We start from the raw sequence: 21,589 nt of genomic DNA, 5'->3' as shown, positions 1-21,589 counted from the left end.
CTTTTGTAGGTCCAAGTCTGTCTCTGTATCTGTCACATAGGGTCTCTTGTCACTCTCACCTTTACGATGAAAGCCCTCAAGGCTTTGCAGTGTCTTAGTGTCTGTCTCATGTCTCTCACCAGTCTTCTTTAGTGGTCATTGTTACAGCTCTGTCTATTTGTAGATTCTAGTCTGTCTCTTTTTGTGTCTGTCTCAGAATGTCTCTCATGGCTTCCTTAGTGGATGTTGTGTCGGCTCCAATTTTCTGTAAGTCCAAATATGTCTCTTTTTAGGTTAAGCCGGGGCAGCGCATGCTCTGCTCTGCGAGGTATGCTGTATTAAGGTAGGGACTTGAAGCTCTGGCCATATTTTTCATTGATTTGTGTTTTTGTCACTGTAACTGTGGCTGTTCATTGGTCAATAGGCTTAGTAGTCCCTCCTTAGTACTGCCTTATCTCATTTTGTAACCTCCGATCGCGACACATCCTGTTACGTGTGTTGCTACTCGGTAGGCTTTAATTACAGCTTCTGAGCACGATTTTCTCAAGTAGCTTTGTCCTGCCTGCTGTTGCAGGGAGGACACGCTCTCGCCTAACGCTTTTAACATTTTTTATAGCACGATCGCATTTGCAATGCAATAGGTCTCGCATTTACGAGAGTTTAAGCTATTGGCATTGTAAATGACTGCTTTCTATTTATCTGTTTTAAAAACAACACGAATAAAAGGAGTTTTCAATTAAAATGCCAGTAGCTCAAACTCTTGTAAGTGCGAGACCTTTTTGCATTGCAAATGCTTATTTGTGTCTCTCACTCTGTCTCTCCCTTTTGGTGTTACAATGAGAACGCTCAAGGCTTTGGTCAGTCTCAGTGTGTAACGTCTCTCCATTAGTAGACATTGTGGAGACTCAGTCCTATTGTAAGTCATAGTCTGTCTCTTTTTTTGTGACTGCCTCTCTACCTCTTCCTTTCCTTGTTATGATGAAAATGCTCAATGCTTTGGCCTGGTTAAGGGTATCTTTCGATGCTCCCTTAGTGGATGTTGCGGTGACTCTGCCTTTTTTTTAGGTCCCAAACTGGCTTTTTTGTGTTTGTCTCTGTCTTTCTCAGAGTGTCTCTCGCCGCTCCCTTTGTGAACGTTGCAGCCGCTGTGTTTTGTAGGTTCTATTCTGTTGCCTTTTTGTGTCTGTCTCAGAGTGTCTCTCAATGCTCCCTTTGTGACCGGTGTGACACCTCGGTCTCTCTGTAGGTCCTAGACTGTCTCTTTTTGTGCCTGTCTCTGTGTCTGTCTCACTGTGTCTCTCGCCACTCCCTTAGTAGACGTTGCAGCGGCTCAGTCTTTTTCAGGTCCTAGACTATCTCTTTTAACTGTCTCTGTCTCAATGTCTCTCATCACTCCATTAGTGGGTGTTTCAATGGCTCTATCTTTTATTTAGGCCCTAGACTGTGTCTTTTGTCTCTGTGTCTGTCTCAGAGTGTCTCTTGCCACTCTTTGTGGATGTTGCAGCGGCTCAGTCTTTTGTAAATCCTAGTCTGTCTCTTTCTGTTTCTGTCTCAGAGTGTGTCTCACCGCTCTCTTTGTGACCATTGCGGTGACTCGGTCTGTTTGTAGGTCCTAGTCTGTTTCTCCTTGTGTCTGTCTCTGCATCTGTCTCAGAGTGTCTCCTGCAGCTCCTTTGATATGTTGAAGTTGCTGTCTTTTTGTAGGACCCAATCTGTCTCATTTTGCATCTGTCTAAAGTCTCTCCCTTTTGGTGTTATGATGAGAACGCTTAAGCCTCTGGTCTGTCTCAGTTTCTATCTCATAATGTCTCTTGCCACTCCTTTAGCAGACGTTGCAGCGGCTCTGTCTTTTTGAGGGCCCTAGACTCTATTTTTTGTGTCTGTCACACAGTGTCTCTCGCTGCTCTCTTAGCGTTGCGATGTCTGTCTCAAAGTGTCTCCTGCTGCTCCCTTAGGTGATGTTGTGGTGGCTCTGTTTTTTATAGGTCCTAAGATGCCTGTTTTTATCTCTATTTCTTTGGCTTTCTCTTTGGGTGTTACAATGAGAACTCTCAAGGCTTTGGTCTGTCTTAATGTCTCCTGCCGCACCCTTAATGGACATTTTGCAGCATTGTATCTTTGTAGGTTCTAGTCTGTCTCCTTTTTAGGTTTCGCCTTGCTATCGCGTAAGCGATTGCAAAGAGAGACTATTGTCTATAAGTGCTCCCAAAAAGCGGATTGCATGGCTAGCCGAGCATCGTGCCGCCATGCAATCCGCCTTTGGGAGCACTTCAAAGGGTCCGCTCCCCCGCCCCCAGCGCGCGCGCCGGGCTTGTTTCTCAACCATGCAGCACCCAGCCCAGGGGTGGTCACAGCTCAGCCAGCACCAGACTGGCTATAACGAATAAATGCCTGCAAGAATTCTCCTGCCTCCACCCCTTGTACTCCGTAAGCTGTTACACACGCATGTACGTTTGTGCACTTCAGACAGCAGCAGTAATTTGCTTCATGCACCTCCTCCTCTCCTTAAGCAGTTTCTTGTGCCTCCCCCACTGCCATCCTTAAGCTGTTCCTCGGCCAGGTACACTTGCATCCTTCAATCAGCAGCACTAAGCGGGCATTAAAGAATCGCCACACGCATGGCAGGCACCCCAAATGTCTATGGTCACAAAACAATATCTGCTGGCCCCGTGGCACTCTATGTAGAAACGGTTGATCACCAACAAGGCAGAAGCCCGTAAATTCCGCTCAGAAGCTTCGGATTCCATACTCTTGTGATCAATAGATTTCTTTATTTAACCACCCAAGTTACGGTTAGTTTAAAAAAAAAAAAAAATCTTTACTATGCTGTTCTTCCAAATTTCCATGAGCACATGAGGCAGCGTGCTTTTCTTATTTACTGCACACACCCACTTGTATAAACCCTCTGCCTTCACAGTCCTTTGTTGTTCTCCCCACCCCCTTCTGCTGCTCCCCACTCACCATTCCGTTGATTAAAGGGGGAAAAAAATGCCCTGGATTGATGGATCCTAAAGAAAGTTGGTCATGTCAATGCTAACACTGCACGTTTTTTTTTTTAATTTTAATTTTCCAGTGTTCTCGTAAAGGTAGTACACAGTCCTGGCTCTGCTCTGTAACCTGCACTTTGACATAAGCAGCTCCGACTGGAACACATGCAGTGTAATGTATTCTGCATATATCGCTCTCACTGACTCACTCACTAATTGACTCACTCTCAATGACTCACTAATTGACTCACTCTCACTGACTCACTCACTCTCTCACTAATTGGCTCACTCTCACTGACACACTCTCACTAATTGACTCACTCTCACTGACACACTCACTAATTGACTCACTCTCAATGACTCACTAATTGACTCACTCTCACTGGCTCACTCTCACTGGCTCACTCTCACTGACTCACTAATTGACTCACTCTCACTGACTCTCTCTCACTAATCGACTCACTCTCACTGACACACTCACTAATTGACTCACTCTCAATGACTCACTAATTGACTCACTCTCACTGACTCACTCTCTCTCTCATGACTCATTTCATTCATTTCATGAAGCTTTATTCGGTGCATTCAAAGAAACAATGACCATAAAAGCACATAAGCAAAATGCTACACAATTATACAGATACGACAGTTGTTAAAAATAAAAATACATAAAAGATTAAAAAATCATGCTTTTCCTAAGCTGAATAGACTTGCATAAAAACGTAGCAATAAAGAAACATTTGTCCAGAGAATTCAATTCATAAATCAATTTCATTGCATCCTCCACATTGGAAATAGCATATTTTTTTAAAAATTGGTTTTAGATAAACAATCCTCATGTTCAAGAAAAGAGTGCAAATTAGCATAAAGTGCAGGGTGCTCTGTTTCGAGTGACCATCACATGGGCACGGTCCAACTGGCTGTTTCTTTAGTTGTGGAAAAGCCACCAACCCGTGGGCCATCCCAAGTCTGAGTCTAGTCAGAACAAACCTCATGACTCACTCTCACTAACTCAATCTCACTAATTGACTCGCTCTCACTGACTCACTCACTAACTGACTCACTCTCAATGAGTCACTAATTGACTCACTCTCACTGACTCTCTCTCTCATGACTCACTCTCACTGACTCACTCTCACTAATTGACTCACTCTCACTGACTCACACTAATTGACTCACTCTCAATGACTCACTAATTGACTCACTCTCACTGACTCTCTCTCACTAATTGACTCACTCTCACTGGCTCACTTGCTCACTAATTTACTCACTCTCACTGAGTCACTCTCTCACTAATTGACTCACTCTCACTGACTCACTCTCTCTCTCATAACTCACTCTCACTGACTCACTCTCACTAATTGACTCACTCTCACTGACTCACTCTCTCTCTCATAACTCACTCTCACTGACTCACTCTCACTAATTGACTCGCTCTCACTGACTCACTCGCTGATTGACTCACTCACTGAGTCACTTTCTCACTAATTGACTCACTCACACTCTCTCTCTCATGACTCACTCTCACTAATTGACTCACTCTCACTGACTCACTCACTAATTGACTCACTCACTGAGTCACTCTCTCACTAATTTCCACACTCTCACAGACTCACTCTCACAATCTCACTCACTCACTCATTGGCTCACTCTCACTGACTTACTCTCACTGACTCACTAATTGACTCACTCTCACTGACTCACTCTCACTAATTGACTCAGTCTCACTGACTCACTCACTAATTGACTCACTCTCAATGACTCACTAATTGGCTCACTGTCACTGAGTCACTCTCTCTCTTATGTCTCACTCTCACTAATTGACTTCGTCTCACTGACTCACTAATTGACTCACTGTCAATGACTCACTAATTGACTCACTGTCACTGAGTCACTCTCTCTCTTATGACTCACTCTCACTAACTCACTCTCACTAATTGACTCACTCTCACAGACTCACTAATTGACTCACTCTCACTGAGTCACTCTCTCACTAATTGACTCACTCTCACTGGCTCACTTGCTCACTAATTAACTCACTCTTACTGATTGACTCACTCACTAATTGACTCACTCTCACTGACTCACTCTCACCAATTGACTCAGTCTCACTGACTCACTCACTAATTGACTCACTGTCAATGACTCACTAATTGACTCACTGTCACTGAGTCACTCTCTCTCTTATGACTCACTCTCACTGACTCACTCTCACTAATTGACTCACTCTCACAGACTCACTAATTGACTCACTCTCAATGACTCACTAATTGACTCACTCTCACTGGCTCACTTGCTCACTAATTAACTCACTCTCACTGAGTCACTCTCACTAATTGACTCACTCTCACTGACTCACTCTCTCACTCATTGACTCACTCTCACTGACTCACTCACTCATTGACTCACTCTCACTGGCTCACCATACCACAGGAATGTTCCACAGGCAAATATAAACTTTCTTTACAGTATCCTTGTTGCATCCTTTTGTAGTGTGATCAAAGTATACTACAGTTACACATAGAAAGGAATCAAGGCCGAAAGCAAGTACATTAAAATGAAGTAAATATTGCCTACTTGACACTAGAGATATGGGAAATAGTAACTGTGGTTCAAGCATGCAGACAGCACGGCTTGTTTGCAATTACATTAGAAATGCTAAATTAACAAGTGTCAGCAGGAAACAGACCAGAGATGCCACTAGGGCAGAAGCCAGACAGAACCATCCTCCTTTATTGCTGTTTCCCCTCAGTGGAGTCCGTGCTGCATATACTTAAGGAGCCTGCGAGGTTAATAAGGTCACATTTAAAATTCTGCTTTGGCGGGGGATTGTTGGAATATTTTTCATTCCGGGGCAAGATGGCGGATGCGTGCGCATCCGAGTGAGCAGCAGAGTCGAGCTCGCTGCTAGAAGCTCACACCTGTAGCTGCTGCTGGGCGCTCGCTCTCCCTTTTTTCAGCGTGGACGGAGGTGTGGGGAAGATTCCAGGTGGATTTGTGATCTACGGTGTGGTTCACGAATATGCGGCAGGTTTCTCTCTTCAAATATCGCTGGTCTCTCCAAGCTGCTTGGCGTGTGGCGACCGTTACTACTGGGCAGTTACTGAGGCGGACTCACCTGGGTGCTGAACGACGGTTGTGCTGGACTCGGGACCCCTCGTCAAAACTAGGTGCCACAGACGGACGGATTAAAAGTGAAGAAGCACTGGGGAAACGAGCACGGAGACTGGGACCAGTGATGGGACCTAAACCAACAACTCGGGCAGTAGCGGCGGCTGCCGCAACAGTCACTGGTAAGCCGGGCAATCATGGTATTGCTTTAAATACATCAAAAAGCGTCTCTGAACCTGTGCAGAAGGACAGTAGTCTGAATAATACTCCGGCTGATCCTGCTACTGCTATTCCACACAAGCTACACAAAGCTGACCCGATGCATGCTGGGAGGTGTAGTGCTACTCCCGCTAAAAAAATACCTGGCATGTTTAAAAAAGGGAATAAGGCACTGAATAAGGATAACCTGAAGGATAACTTGAAAGTGAAGACTATTGGTGATTCACTGGCTAATCCTGAACCCCTTCCAATACATTTGAGTGACAATCCTCCTGACAATCCTCTTGTGACTGTCAGTGACAGTACGAATGTGGAGGTACCGGCTCCTCTCCCCTCCTCCGGCAATGAGGCACCCCTGGTGGCGCAGACTGTCGTTTCTAATATCGTAGATGCTGCTAAAAAGGGTACATTTACTGCTCTGGGGCTAGTGTCAAAATCTCAGGGCATGTCTTCTGATATCACTGCTGGCTCCATTGCTGGCTTCATTGCTCATGCTAACCCTCAGGAGGAGGTTGATAACATTGGGGACGCGCATTCCGTTGACTCCGCAGGGAATTTTTATTCAATGTCGGATTTATCGGCTGCATTGGAGCTGGAAAGTTCAGATCAGGACGGGGATGGGGAGTGGAGAGACGATGCTAGCACTTCTAGCTTAACTGCTGTGGTTCAAGAAAAAAACAGCTTTTCCACTGAAGAAGGGTCAGTCAACGGTGTCTCTCCTTCTGCTCGAATGGAGTGGGGGGGGGTGAGGAAAATACTGTCCTTAGGGGGGGGGGGTCCTCCCCAGAAGACTTAGAAGCTGTCAAGAACCAAGGCTCTCCTGCTCTCATCTCTCCTTCTGGGAACACTCATTCAGATCTAAATGATTCGTCGCAGAGCTCTCAGACATCTGGGGTTACTTTAGATATGCTATATCAAGTGATGGTTCAACACCGGGAAGAGACCAGAGCTGAGAACCTGCGTACGCAAGGGGCACTACGCAAGTTCCAAAACAACTTCAGGCGGGTGATAAAAACATGCAATGAAAACTCTGTTAGAGTACAGGAGGCTGAGGGGAGGATCTCCGCTATTGAAGATGTTTTGACTCAGCAAAGTTCCCAGCTCTCCACTATTGTTAACTTAAAGGAGGACTTTAATTCGAAGCTTGTGGATTTAGAGAACAGATCCAGGTGCAATAATCTGCGCATTTTGGGTATTCCCGAAGGAAGCGAGGGGACCAATGTCAGACAGTTCATTATAGAGCTCTTTATTGAAGCTTTTCTGGAGCTAACCCAGTGGCAGTGGGACCGGGAGCTTCTTAGAGCGCACAGGTTTCCTTTTCAACCTAAGAAGACCTCTGGCGGGGCCTTTAACAACCAACCAAGAGCTATTCTGATCTCCCTCAACAATTTTCTGGCGCGTGAAGCACTGTACGATCTTGCTCGGCCAGATCGCAAACGAAGGGGAAAGGGTCTGGATTTCTTTGTCCGTGCTGACTTGTCATTTTACTGTCCAACAACGTTGGCAGTTTCGCCAACTTATCCCTTCATTTCAGGCAAAGGGAGCCCAAGTTTTCCCTCTTAACCCCTCGAAACTTAAGGTCATATTTAAGGAGAGAACTCATTTTTTGACTTCGGAGAGCGTAGCAAACACATTTTTATCCAAGATGTGATGACTTAATTCTAGTGGGACTTGTTTTTGATTGTTAGGCTGAACCATCAGGGGTCTACTTTGTTTACTTATCTGTTTGGTTTTATGACTTTTCTGTTCTCCAGTGGTTAGGCCTTTTTGTCTTTAAAAGCATCTTTTGGATTTCTGTTTAGCAGATGAGAGTGCGCAGCGAGATTTATTATGCTTCTCAGACCATCACTATTAGGGACTGTACAGTCCCTTTGCTCTTTTTGGGTGGGGTTGGGATTGGGGGGGGGGGTTCGGGGGCTCGGGGGAGGGGGGAGAGGGGGTGTGGGGGTGGGGCAAGCAAATACAGGATTATTGCAGGCAACTTGTATTGTAGTTCAGTAGGGGAAGACATGGCTGCTTTGTATTATCAGACAGGTTTAAGTTCTGTGTTTCATATTAACTTTGAAGCATGTAAGGAGTGGGGAGAAACGACAAACAAACAAAAAAGAAGGAACTTTCAATGGCTAACTTAGGAGTATGTTCTTGGAACATTTGTGGGTTGAATAATAAGCAAAAGAGGGGTATGTGTGCTCATATTATTCAAAGTATGCGAATAGATGTCCTCTGTTTGCAAGAGACACATTTGATATGGAATAATGAAAATGGTTTAATGATCAGGGAATGCATCTTGTGGGATGCACGAGTCAAGGAACTACTACTAGGGGAGTGGCAGTTCTTATTAGAAATGGGTTAGGGTCATGCAATCGTGTCAAAACTGATCAGTATGGAAGATGGGTTGTAGGAAGGTGGATATCTGACTATGGTTACCCCCAACTTTTTGCCTAGTGTCTAGCTGGTTTTTCGACTTAGGCTGAGATCCTGAATGGCAGGATCTCAGGCCTACTATCTGCTCTCTCTTTAAAATGGACACTATGCACTATAGGTGCATAACCAATTGGAAGTGGATCACCCTGTGAGCCCCTGTACCAGTGTACACTAGGTACCCAGGGCATTGGTGTATCTAAGGCCTACCAGGGGCTGAAGCATGTATTGTGCCACCCCTGGCCTAGCAATTTGACACAACTGGCTGATCACTCAGCTGGGGTAAGTTGGTGTAACCACCTCTTACTTAGGTGTAGTATACCTAACCTTAAATGGGACACATGTTAACCTATAAGTCACTCCTATGGCAGGCCTTAACAATCCTGAAGGCAGAGTGCTTGGTTCCATGTGAGATGGTGCTCTGGCATGAGCTGAGCCTGTCTGCAGTGGTCGGAACAACTTCCTTCTACCGTTTCCAGATATCGTCATACCATATACTCTTAAGTGCATTATGAACCTCGCGGTTAAATGCTATCTTTGGTTTGGCTTTATCAAAGCATGTCGAGTAAGGTGTCATACGAATTGGAATACTAACCCCTCGCCAATTCTGGCGACGGGGTTAGCATTCCACCCTTCTAGAGGGACACGACATGTACAGTACCTGAAACCCGGGTAAAATCAGACATAGCCTCAGCTCCACAAAATGGATGCTGCCACCACAGACACAAGTCTGCCCTCCTGCTGCTGGGAGTCCTTCCAGCTTGGGAGACGTGGACAAAGGGTTTCCTGCCAGGGGAGGTGCGTGCACCACCCCAGACAGGATTTTGTGTATTGGTCAGGTAGGGCTTGAATGGAATCAGACATGCCTGAGGCTCACAAGGAGTCTCGGGGAATATGCCAGTTCAAACCGGTCCTGGGGCACACCAGCCCCGGACCTGGGGCGAGCTGGACAAAGGATTGGGGGTGTAACCACCCCCCTTCCTGGTCCCACCCTTAGGGAGGGACCTAGCAGGTAGTCCGGCCCCTAGAATCCGCTTAAAGGTAGGAGCTGTGTCCTAAGACTTCAGACATCCTGAAATCAACTTACTACAAAGAAGAAGACGGGAACTTCGACGCTCTGCTGCACAGAGGACTGAAGGAAATCTCCCCTGTGGTCAGGGAGTGACCACCTTGCTAACGCAAGCACCATCCAGCGAATCAACGTCTGCTTTGCCGCCGCCTCCCGCCGGAGCCCGAGCCCAGAGCCCAACAAGACCTGGACCTCCAGACCTCTCACTGCCCGATCCACAGTCCCTGAAAAGAAGGAACCCGTGGAGGCACCGAGACACGTGGAGCCAGCCATCTTGAAAGACCCACGACAAGCTGCAAGCGCGACAACAGAGGCTCCCTCTAAGTTGTGCTTTGGGTCCTGAGAAGCCCAACACCCGAGCAGCATCTGCACCAAAGGTGAGCCCTCCAGCATCTCCACGATCTGCGTGGGGCCCTTCTGCATTTTGCATCTCGACGCGCCTGCCCGGTCCCTGGCCCGTTGGCTAGTGGCGATTTTTGGCGACGAACCTTGAAATCTACGATGCTGGTCTGGTTGCTCTTGACTGGCCCCTGCTTCCCTCCAAAGGAGCAGCCCCTCTGACCTTGCTGGTCCGAGTAAACCGTTTTCTCCATTCTTCACGACTTCTGCTTTTGCCAAGGCTTGTTTGCTTCCATCGAGTCGCTGACACCGCCGACAGTGAGAGCCTGCGTGGGACAGCTCGTGAACCGACTCCTGGATGTCGTCGACCTCCAGGGACCACGTGGCTGCGGAGACAAGCTACACCTTTCTTCCTGTTTGCACCCAACATCGCCTGGTACCTACCTGGTGCCACGCCGGTCACTGGCTAGTGATTGTGAACACTGTCCCCTCTGCTTTCAGGTCTTCTACAACTCCGATCCACCCTTGGATCCACCGCATCTCTTCTGGACCGACCGCCTGCAGCATCTTTGTCATCAGGCTCCATTGAATCGATAGACGAAACCCGACGCACTTCGAGACCTATGCACCCGCTTCCTGTGGGTGAGGTAAAGCTGGCATTCCGGTGCCCAAGTGTAGAGAAACATCACTAATGTCTGTGTGTTAAGTCTTGAATTCGTAGTCCATCCAGAAGACCCTTCTAGCAGTAACTTTTGAACTTTTATGCACCCATTGAAAACCTATGGGAGCCCGCGTGTAACTTTCTTCACTGCACACGCGACCCGTGGACCTCCTGGTCACTAACTAAAGTTAGCTCCTTGTAGGCCGAGCGATTCTAGAGGCCCTAGGCCTTTTCCCTTTCCTGTTCGTGGTACTTATACCACTATTTTAGTATATGGTTTGAGTGGCCACCAGGGCCCATCCATATAAAGTGCAACTTCTGTATATTGTAACATTGTCTTGTTTAACGATTTGTGCTCCTGTGCTCATAAAGAGTCTAGGGGATACTTTGAGAAATAAATACATATATATTTTGAATATATATCTGTGTGGTGTCCTTTCATTGGTATAAAGGGGGGTTACATATGGTAAAACAGCTTGCTTAACACGCTTTAACGAGTTTAGCCTCAAAGACTGCTTAGCCTACGCTACCACTAGGGCAGCTAGTCCGAAAAGGTTGACTTACAACCACACCATAAGGGTTGTTTGGCATGGTACAAGGTGGTCACTTTAACTAGTGAACAGCATATACCAGGCCAACTTCTCACATGGGTCATAATAGAACTGTCCTTAGATGGTAAACGGTTGACTATCTGCTCTATATATGGCCCCAGTTCTGATGACCCTGACCTTTTAAATTTTTTAAGTGTAGAATTAGCTGGATGGCCCACTCCAGTAGTACTGTGTGGGGACTTTAATATCCATATTGACAGAGATGTCAACATAAGTTCAGAGATTCCTTATCTAGGGCTTAAGAAGAAGGTCTACAAGGCATTAAGAGGCTTAGCTATAGAGTCTGGTCTTTCTGATGTGGGGTTTGTAGAAAGAGATATGGCACCGGGATATACATTCTATTCAGCCCCACATCAGTAAGTGGTTCGCCTAGATTATTTTTTTGTTTCTTTGGCACTTCTAAACAATATCACCTATGAGGTATTCCCCAGAATAATCTCAGATCACAACCCTATATTAATTGAGATTAAGCAAGGATTGGATTCATCTCCGAAGATAAATTCCTGTACATTTGAACGTAAACTTTTGGCCGATCCATTGTATATTGAACACATGTCCAAATGGATTTAACAATTTTTTTATATTAACCGTGGGACTGCCTCCACTCAAATGGTTTGGGATTTGTTTAAGGCCGCGGTCCGGGGAGAGACCCTGTCATATTCTATTAATAAACAAAGGTCCTCTCGGGCCCAACTTGCTACCTATCAGAAGGCTGTACTAGAGTGGGAGGCTAAATTAGTTTCCGCTATCATTGCAGCTCAAGATATTGAACCTATTAAATCAACACTCGCCATACATAAGTCTAGGCTGTATGAGGTCTTTGCTTCGAAACTGGCTGAGCAGGTCACAGTGTTTCGTTCCCAAGTTTATGAAGTGGGGGAAATGACAGGGCGGATCTTGGCTAAGAGGCTTAGGCAGCAGGAAGTGTTTAATGCTGTGAGTGAGATTCAGGGCGACTCGGGTCAAATATACAGTCTACCTGAAGAAATGTTGGAGGTTTTCCGCTCATTTTATAGTAAACTTTATAAGGAGGAAAGTCTGTCGTATTCATCGGAGTCCCTGCTCAATTTTTGGTGGACTGACAACATCTCCAAGTTAACGGATGCTCAATCTGCAGCCGTAGATCTAGAAATGTCATGGGATGAAGTAGAGGCGGCCATTCTCTCGCTGGCTACCGGGAAAGCTATGGGGCCAGATGGTATACCATTGGAGTTTTATAGAGTGTTCAGATCTCTTCTGAAACAAGATTTTCTCCAGACCTGTGTTGAGGCTCAAAATGCGGTCGCACCTCCTTCTTGGAGCCAATCGACAATCATGGCTTTTCTCAAAAAAGGCAAACCCCATCTTCTTCCTTCATCTTTTAGACCGATATCGCTTATCAATGCTGATAGTAAGGTTTTTTCAAAGATCTTAGCATCTCCTATATCGGGGGTAATTTCTACAATAGTATCGCCTCTGCAGCATGGCTTTATTCCTTATCGGGATACCTCGGACCATGTTAGGCGTGTAATTACTTTAATGGACCGGGCCGAAGTGATGAGGTGTGATCTAGGCATTACCCTGTTGGATGCCGAGAAGGCATTCGACCGGGTAGCCTGGTCATATCTGTGGGAGATGCTAGCAATGAAAGGGTTTGGCCCACGGATTATCCTTGCCTTAAAATCTCTTTATGTATCTCCCACATCTTGCATAAAAATGGGCTCTAAAAAATCTACTCCTTTTTCTATTTCTAGAGGTACCCGTCAGGGCTGTCCCTCTTCCCCACTTTTGTTCGCCCTTTATATAGATCTATTTTTAAACAAACTGAATTCAGCATATGAAATACCTCCAGTCTCCGTTGCCAATATCAATTATAGAGCGCTTGCCTACGCCGATGATATTATAGTACTTACAACTAATATCTCGAAAGCTCTTCCAGTGGTTGAGGTCTTGGCTACTCAGTTTGGGCCTTCTCTGGCTATAAATTGAACATAGCGAAAACTCAAAACGTATTTATAGGTCAGACCCCCCCCCCCCTATCGATCCCTTTAGTATCTGTAGCATCCAAATCACATCCCCTGTATCAGATATTCCAGCTATAAATTTTAACCGGTTCTTCAAAACGCAAACTCTACACTTGAACGGATTGATCATCTTCATTTATCCTTATTCGGTCGGAACAACGTGTTAAAAATGATTATACTTCCAAAATTTCTTAACATGTTTCGATCTATTCCTCTTGAGTTTCCCTTGATTTTCTTTAAACAACTGGAAAGCTTGTCGTCCAGGTTTATCTGGGGCTATAAAAAACATCGTAGGTCATATAAAAAGATGATTTTACCAAAATCCAGGGGGGGGGTTGGGAATTCCTCACTTTTTGTTCTATTATGTTGCGTCTGTTTTACAGTTTATTTCTCCTTTGATTATTGGGGAAAAAGCAAGGATTCCTCAGTCACTCACCCTCAATATACGAACTTATAATGGGAGAGGAATGTCGCGGCTGTTTTCTTAAAAATGCAGAACCAAGTTATTATAAAACAATTAAATTTAAGACGTTGAAAGCAGCCTTCGGGGTGTGGAAGATAGTTAGGCATCAACTGGGAATTATGAAATTGTTGATTTATACACCTCTTTCTGCCTCTAAAATATTTCCATCGGTTTTTCAGGATGCAGTCATGTCTAGATGACTAAACAAAGGAATTTACTGTGTGAATGACATATGGCAGAATAGCCGGCTACTTACCTTCTCGGAGTTAACGGAAAGCTATAATCTTTCAATGCAGGACTATTTTAAATATTTACAGATGATAGTTTTTTTTGCTCTCTGTCGATGTTAGAAGTATCTGGCATTGTTAGGATTCCACTTATTGACAATCTGTTTGTTAAAAAACGAATTGGTTATTATTATAGAGTCCTTTTGGATACCTGTTTAGATGATTTAGCTGCTCATGCAGCAAGATGGGCTGAGAGGTTAGGTATCAAGGCTATATGCCTAGAAGAATCAATCGCTTTGGCTAATACGGTTCTGGTCACTGGTAGATCACATACTCAGCATTATATGACTTTGTATGACCTATATTACACGCCCTTAAAAATTTCAAAATGGGGTGCGACGGCGGGAACAGCATGTAATAGGTGTGGCTGTCAGGCTGCAGACTCGATACATATGTTCTTTGCCTGTCCGCGGTTAGCCCCCTTCTTAGAGGCAATACAGGCCTTTTTTGAATATAGTGCTTGGGTTTTCACCTATTCTAACGGGGGAACTTGTTTTAATTGGCGTGAATTCAGATACGCTGCCAGAGGGAAAACAAGCCTTCCTATTTATATCTATGGCTTTAACCAGGGCTTGTATTACTCAAGAATGGATTAGCCCATCTCCTCCTTCATTTGAAGCGTGGAGAGCGCGTCTCTTAGCCTTTTATAACATAGAAGAAGCTATCTACAGAACAAAAGGCAGAAGGAAAAGGTGTTTTGGTAGAAAAATTTGGGACCCTGTTCGGCAATGGATTCAGGGGGAGCTGGCTTGAATATCATAATCTGTAAATGTATTTTTTGAATTGTCTTACGGCTGTTTCTTATTCGTTTTGTTAATTTTCTTCCTATATACTTATAGTATTGGTAATTCTGTAGTAATCCTGTACGCCTTGCAAAAGAAGTGCAAAATGATGATAAATATTTTTTTTTTTTAAATTCTGCTTTGGCCTACAGTGCTTAATATTTCACTGCTCCCACACGCACGGGGCCAGAAGAAACGGATATGGTGTGATACATAGAAGTAAGAGGGAACAATTGTAAAAATTGAAATTACAAAAAAAGGAGTTTTAATAAAGGCGCGATGTTAGAAACCTGCATGCCATTGTACAACATAAACGTTACACAAATATACTAAGAAATATACAATTTTCTTTGTACAATATTTCTATAGTGGATTAAACACTTTTAAAGTTTGGTGAATGGGAGCCCCACCATAAATCAGTGTGACTCTGGCCACACCTAACACATGGCTACCCTGCCTCGTCTAACATATAGGAAAACATCTACAAAAAATGCTTTCATTTATTCCAAATTATAAACACTTAATTCTGATAACAGAAATCTACACATTTTTTCATACAGTATCATACGAAAATGCACCTCCTTATAAACCTTCCGTTTTCCTTCTACCTAAATGGAATTCTCTTTTAACTGCTCCTATGGGACAGAACAGCAACTTCTCAAGGAGTTAGCAATCTTAAGTGCCAGGCCACATGTCTTTTATTATGCTGCCACAGTCTAAACAATTGGAACTTTTGACACCACGCCCGACTTCTTGGGGCAGGGAGGAACTGATAACAGTCAACAGTTGTACACTGGCTCAGTTACTGCTCACACATTAAGCCACGGGTCACGACAAAGGAACATGCAGCTTTGTTATACCCTACATCCTTATATCCAAACTTTTAAGTGTGCTGCCGCAGTCTCTAACAGAAGTACATTTAAGAAACAATTGCAACATTTCACACCACGCCACACTGCTTGGCACATCTTTCTTTCTTTTTTTAAGCACAAGGTGTGAATACATTTAAAACAGACTGAACTGATAGAATAGCCTAAAGGCAGCATTACGTTTTTAGCCAATTACAACGCAGCTTTTCTAAAACAAGCATTTGCAAAGCAATATGTATCGCATTTGCGAGAGTTTAAGCTTTTAGCATTGTAAATGGCAATGCTTTTATTTATGTTTTAAAACCAAAACATAAATAAGAGGCATTTTCATTGACAATGCCAAGAGCTCAAACTTGCGTAAGTCCGAGACATATTGCATTGCAAATGCTTGTTGTGTCTGTCTCAGAGTGACTTTTGATGCTCGCCATGCAAGAGCTTCTTGGAATCAATACGATTCGAGAAGTTCAGTTTCTGCTTCGTCCCTAAATTTCACTGGTGAGCGTCATTTACCGTCATTAATTATGCCGAACAGAGTGTGCTCATTGTACCGGAGGCTTTTCAGTCCCTCCTGGTTACCGCCTTGTCCTCTTTTGACCACGCCCACCAGGATTCGATCTTTCACTGGCGGCATGAGACGGTGGGTTTTATAATGTTTCGACACACAATTTTTTGTTTTTACTATTACGTGAGATCACCCAGTCGCGTGGCGACATTTTCTCGGCGTCCGCTTCAGGGACACCGCGCTCTGTTTGTGTTTGTTTTTTTAACTTTGAAACTGAGCGCAGCGCAGCTTCACGGACACCGCGCTTGATTTATTGATATATTTCTTATCTTTAACACGGAGCGCAGCGCCCGCTTCAAGGACACCGTGCCCAGTGTTAGTTAAGAAATGTATAAAGAAACCGAGTGCGGTGTCCGTAACGCGGCGCCTTGCTCAGTTTTAAAACTTAAGCATTTATAATGCAATCGGACCTATTGCATTGCAAATGCTTTTTTTGGGTAGCCGTCACCTTCTGAACTTGGGAAGGTTTCGCATTTCATTGGACGTTGCCTTAAAGCTAAGACTGTGTTTGTTTTAGCGCTTTCGAGCTCAGTTTTCAGCTTCGAGGCACACACATCTTAACGACTTCAGACGGATGAAAGATTGTATCCGCCATTACAGGAGCTCTGTAGTTGGTGCATTCATCCACTGAGCTATACAGCAGTTTGACCCCGCGTGAGAATGCCTTGGTGGTCCTGAGGGCTGTAAAACCTTTTGGGGTTCTTCTTTGGGCAGGTGTTCGCATCTCACGTTATGTCCTCGACGCTTGTTGGTCACAGTTCGGGTGCAGTTTCCCAAGCAGTAAAATGCCTTCGAGACAGACTTCTGCACTCCAGATGTACATGAAACCTCTGGAGAGCGTTGAAAGGAACAGATGCCTTTTGCATAAGTCAGGAGCAGGCGTCATCTAGCCGGTAGGATGTTTGCTATGGAAGCAGAAAAACACATCCCCACTTGATTATCAAAACGGTGTGATCCTAACATTCCTGGGAAATCACTTCAGTCCAGTAAAGGGCGCACTTAAAATGCGTTAGTACCAGAATGAAGAGCGATATAAAATCTGGGCTGGGTAGAAGCAGCGGCGCGGCCCGGGAGCGTCGGCATCCCAGTGCGGGTCTGTTCTGCTCGATTTTCCCGGCCTTCTTGTGAGGAAAAGATGATTAAATGTGACTTCAGTCTCTTACCATTCAAGTCTAAGGGTTAGAGTAGTGAATGGAGCCTATTTACTAGGCACTTCGACATGATTCTGTGCTCTTCCCCATAGATCAGGGCTTGCACACATAGCCTAGGGGATAGATTCGTTAGTATTAGGGATAACCTGTCCTGTAGTGAGGGTATTTCATGGAGCCGTGCTGAATTCAGGCCTGGTAGGCCTCAAACGGGAGAGACTCCATCTTTCTTTCTGCTCCGGCAGCTTGGGATGCTTCTAAGTCAAACGTAATGTTTTAGTTATGAGGTGTTATTCGCTTGGAGAGAACCGGTTCAGGCCGGTCCTTATCGAAGGGTTGTATTTTTCTTCATGCCGAAGACACTACATCAGGCCGGCCGGCTGGGAACGTGTCCTTGGTACGGGGAGGTACAAGAATTTGGTGGGCGGCAGGTTACAGGCCGGAATTTTCCATGAGAAAACGCACCTCTATATTAGTGAAAGTCTGAGGCAGTTACATGTTCAGTCCGTAGGCGGCATCTAGCCGTTAGCAGTAAAGCTACTACTTATTCCAGGGAAGACCGACGCCATCTTGAAGGCGGAGAAGAACCGAGAGACAGATGCTTTCCTAGCAGAATAGCCAGAGAGGAGAGAGTAGCCGATAAGGAAGAGGTCCCAGTGACTCTGAGAAGGGTGATTCCAGGCGAGCCGAGGCACAGACGAGAAGGGAACCTAGATGACCACTGAGTGCAGGCTACATACTACTAAGGTGATGTCGACCCTTTCTTATTAGAGTGTACAACTTAATCTTTCACTTTTCTTTGCAGGTTGTGTGTTATATCGTAATGTTATGTGATTGTGTATGTAATGAGTAATAAAGTATCCAGTTTATAGTGAACCAACATGTGCTGCGTGTTCTTGTATAAGAGGGTAGCCTATTCTTCTAGTCAGCTGCGGCTACATGAACAGATGTTAACCCTGATCAGGTAAGTGGTAACTGAATAAGGGAAAGAGGAGCCCCTCGAACCTGAGAACAGGCTTTGCTCGAACTGGCAATCCTTGTGTGATCTGATGAATAGTGAGACTGATTCCCTTTTTGTATGTTATGGTGATCATAGGATGAACTGTCGTATGAGACTGCCGTCTAGGTAGAGAGGTCTGGATTCGTAGGGGATCGCGAGGCCGCCACTTGTGATACTGTCGTATGGGCAGAGAGGTCTGGATTCGTAGGGGATCGCGAGGCCGCCGATTGTGCTGAGACTGCCGTCTGGGCAGAGAGGTCTGGGTTCGTATGGGACCGCGAGGCCGCCACTTGTGATACTGTCGTATGGGCAGAGAGGTCTGGATTCGTAGGGGATCGCGAGGCCGCCGATTGTGCTGAGACTGCCGTCTGGGTAGAGAGGTCTGGGTTCGTATGGGACCGCGAGGCCGCCACTTGTGATACTGTCGTATGGGCAGAGAGGTCTGGATCCGGATGGGATCGCGAGGCCGCCACTTGTGATACTGTCGTATGGGCAGAGAGGTCTGGATCCGTATGGGATCGCGAGGCCGCCGATTGTGCTGAGACTGCCGTCTGGGTAGAGAGGTCTGGGTTCGTATGGGACCGCGAGGCCGCCACTTGTGATACTGTCGTATGGGCAGAGAGGTCTGGATCCGTATGGGATCGCGAGGCCGCCGATTATAAGAGGTCTTGGTATGCATAGTAGGAATCCCCTGTCCTTCGGTGATGGATATATGTGGTTGCAGGATTGTAAATAGGTTCTAGGGAGGGGGTAACGTTCTGGCTGGGTTAGGGAGGCTCTGATGAGCGGGTTCTATCTGATCCGAAAACCCAAGCAGAACAGGGTCCCCCTCAGTGTTTGTTTAGGGGCTCCTACTTAAGCTCACTATAGCTTCTTGGGCGCGGGCTTGATCGTGAAGTGCTTGACTGGCGCAACAGAGCTGCGCGCCTTTTTTTTTTTTAGGTCGAACGGCGCGTAATTATGTGACGTGGCTTAATTGAGGCTTGCTGTCTTTAACCGTGCACCCCTTTTAGGGGTCCTGTGCTCCCAGGATCGGCCCAGTTGGCGCGACCTAAGAGGGCCCATGGGTCTGTGCAAGTGCATCAGTAATGTGTCCTACAGGTAAATGTGATCTCGTGTGCCCCTACAATGGGTATTACTAAAAATGCAAAAGGTCTCGCCTTTCATTAAGTTAAAGCCGTTTGCTTTGCTATACAATACCATTAGCAAAGAAAATGGCTTTAACTTAATCAAAGGCAAAACCTATTGCATTTTCAATGCTTGTTATAGGTCCTAATCCTTCTCTTTTTGTGTCTGTCTCTGTGTCTTTCCCTTTGGGTGTTTATGATGAGAACTCGCAAGGCTTTGGTCTGTCTCAGAGTGTCTCTTGCTACTTCCTCAGTGAAAGTTGCAGTGGCTCTGTCTTTTGGTTGGCCTTAGTTTGTCTCTGTTTGTTTCTGTGTCTGTCTCAGAGTGTCGTCAGCCGATCCCTTAGTGGACATTGTGGGGGGCTCAGTAGCATAGCTAGCCCTCTGGCCACCCGTGGCGGTCCCTGCGTTTACTGCCCCACAGTGGCCGTAGTGAAGAGCGGGGGGTGCTGGTGTGTTTTTGCTGTTTGCAAACGCATTGTGAAGAGGTGGATGGGGGGTTGCTTGCTATTGCCGAACCAAGATGGCAGATAAAAGTGAGGGAGGCCACTGCCCCCAAAACTCGTGCCATCTAGGGCAGACCGCCCCTCCTAGCTATGGCACTTGGGGGGGGGGGGGGTGCTATCTTTTTGTAGGCCCTAGACTGTCTCTTTTTTGTGTCTGTCCCTGTGTATACGAGGAATTTTTTTTATATTTTAAGAAGCTCCACATAATGGGTCGATATGTGAAAATCAGCAGCTGAACGCCGTTGGCCCACAAGCTTCAGACAGTGTTCGGCTGCTGATTTTCACATATCAGACCCATTGTATGCAGCTTCTTAAAATATTTTTTTTAAAATCAGATTCCTCTTGGACATTTGTGGCATCTACTCTGTATGTAAATACTATCCATCGGGCATTCTTTCTACAGTAGTTGACAAGTACAGATGTACTGAATCAGCTGGTCAATGTAAATTCCTTGCAACTGATGAGCAAATATTTCAACTCGATTTTTTTAAGACATTACCCTTACCACAGTGCTTCAGAGGCTTAACCGTATTCTGCTCTACAGATTCCTGTATATTGTGGAATCATGAAATTGTAACTCGTGGCTATTCCTGAAGAAGGCACTCCTGTGCCGAAACGCACACTCTGAGACAGACAGAAAAGGGCGACAGTCTAGAACCTACAAAAAAAACCAGCGGCTGCAACGTTCACAAAGGAAAAAATCCTTCTGATAACTATACAGGTTTCAGCCGCTGAGAGCTGTCAATCAATTAGCTTCTCAATCACTGCATAGAATTTGGCTCTTCGCCATTTATGATTCTATCATGTGTATGTAGACAAAGTAGATTCTGAAGATGAAATTTGCATTGTAAATGAGAAAAGAACAGATTATTTATTGTTTCTAGTCATTGTATATTGTCCTTGCATGTTTTGTCCCAATTGCACAGAATGATGTTAGAGTGAATGTTTGATACGAGAGGAGTATGCATGTGGATTTTTTATTATCAAGTTTTATTGTATCGCTTCAATAAAATTAATTTTTGTACTGGCTTTTAAAATGTTGTCCTCATCCACTTATGTTTAGTTATGAATTTTTGTCATGTATGTGATCAATTCTGAGTTGCCCAAGGTTTTTGCAATTATGTTAGTGCTTGTGATGCATCTGCCTCTGCCTGTGAGTTTGTTTGTGTGAGTGCGTGTAAATATGTATTTTATGCTACTTAGCTGTAGCTCTGCTTCCAATTTATTTCCTGATTTATCCTATTACTGGAAAAGGAATTACTGATGTTTTCATGTTGCCTTCACAGAGGGCTGCCAAAGAGGATGAAAAACTTCTGTTGAACACCCCACTTCAAGGACCTAACCCTATTTCACCTGGTCAGATCTGTAGCTGCAGCACTCATTATGGTAAGGCTCATTCTATAGAAATCAAAAATACAATCTCTAATATAAACGCAGTTCAAACA

General features: G+C 45.2%; 1 protein-coding gene across 1 annotated transcript in view; it reads left to right on the top strand.

The window, feature by feature from the left end:
* LOC146859342 (uncharacterized) overlaps positions 1-21,589 on the top strand; it is a 72,284-nt gene that overhangs the window by 44,304 nt on the left and 6,391 nt on the right. The window contains exon 4 of the mRNA XM_085650018.1: positions 21,431-21,530. Within this exon, the coding sequence (XP_085506144.1) occupies positions 21,431-21,530 (100 nt within the window). The remainder of the gene's footprint in view (positions 1-21,430; positions 21,531-21,589) is intronic.

The sequence above is a fragment of the Triturus cristatus genome, chromosome 3_2, assembly GCF_964204655.1.
Source record: "Triturus cristatus chromosome 3_2, aTriCri1.1, whole genome shotgun sequence".
In the NCBI taxonomy this organism is placed as follows: Eukaryota; Metazoa; Chordata; class Amphibia; order Caudata; family Salamandridae; genus Triturus; species Triturus cristatus.
The sequence above is the reverse complement of the archived record's forward strand: the minus strand, read 5'-3'. Positions and strand labels throughout refer to the sequence as shown.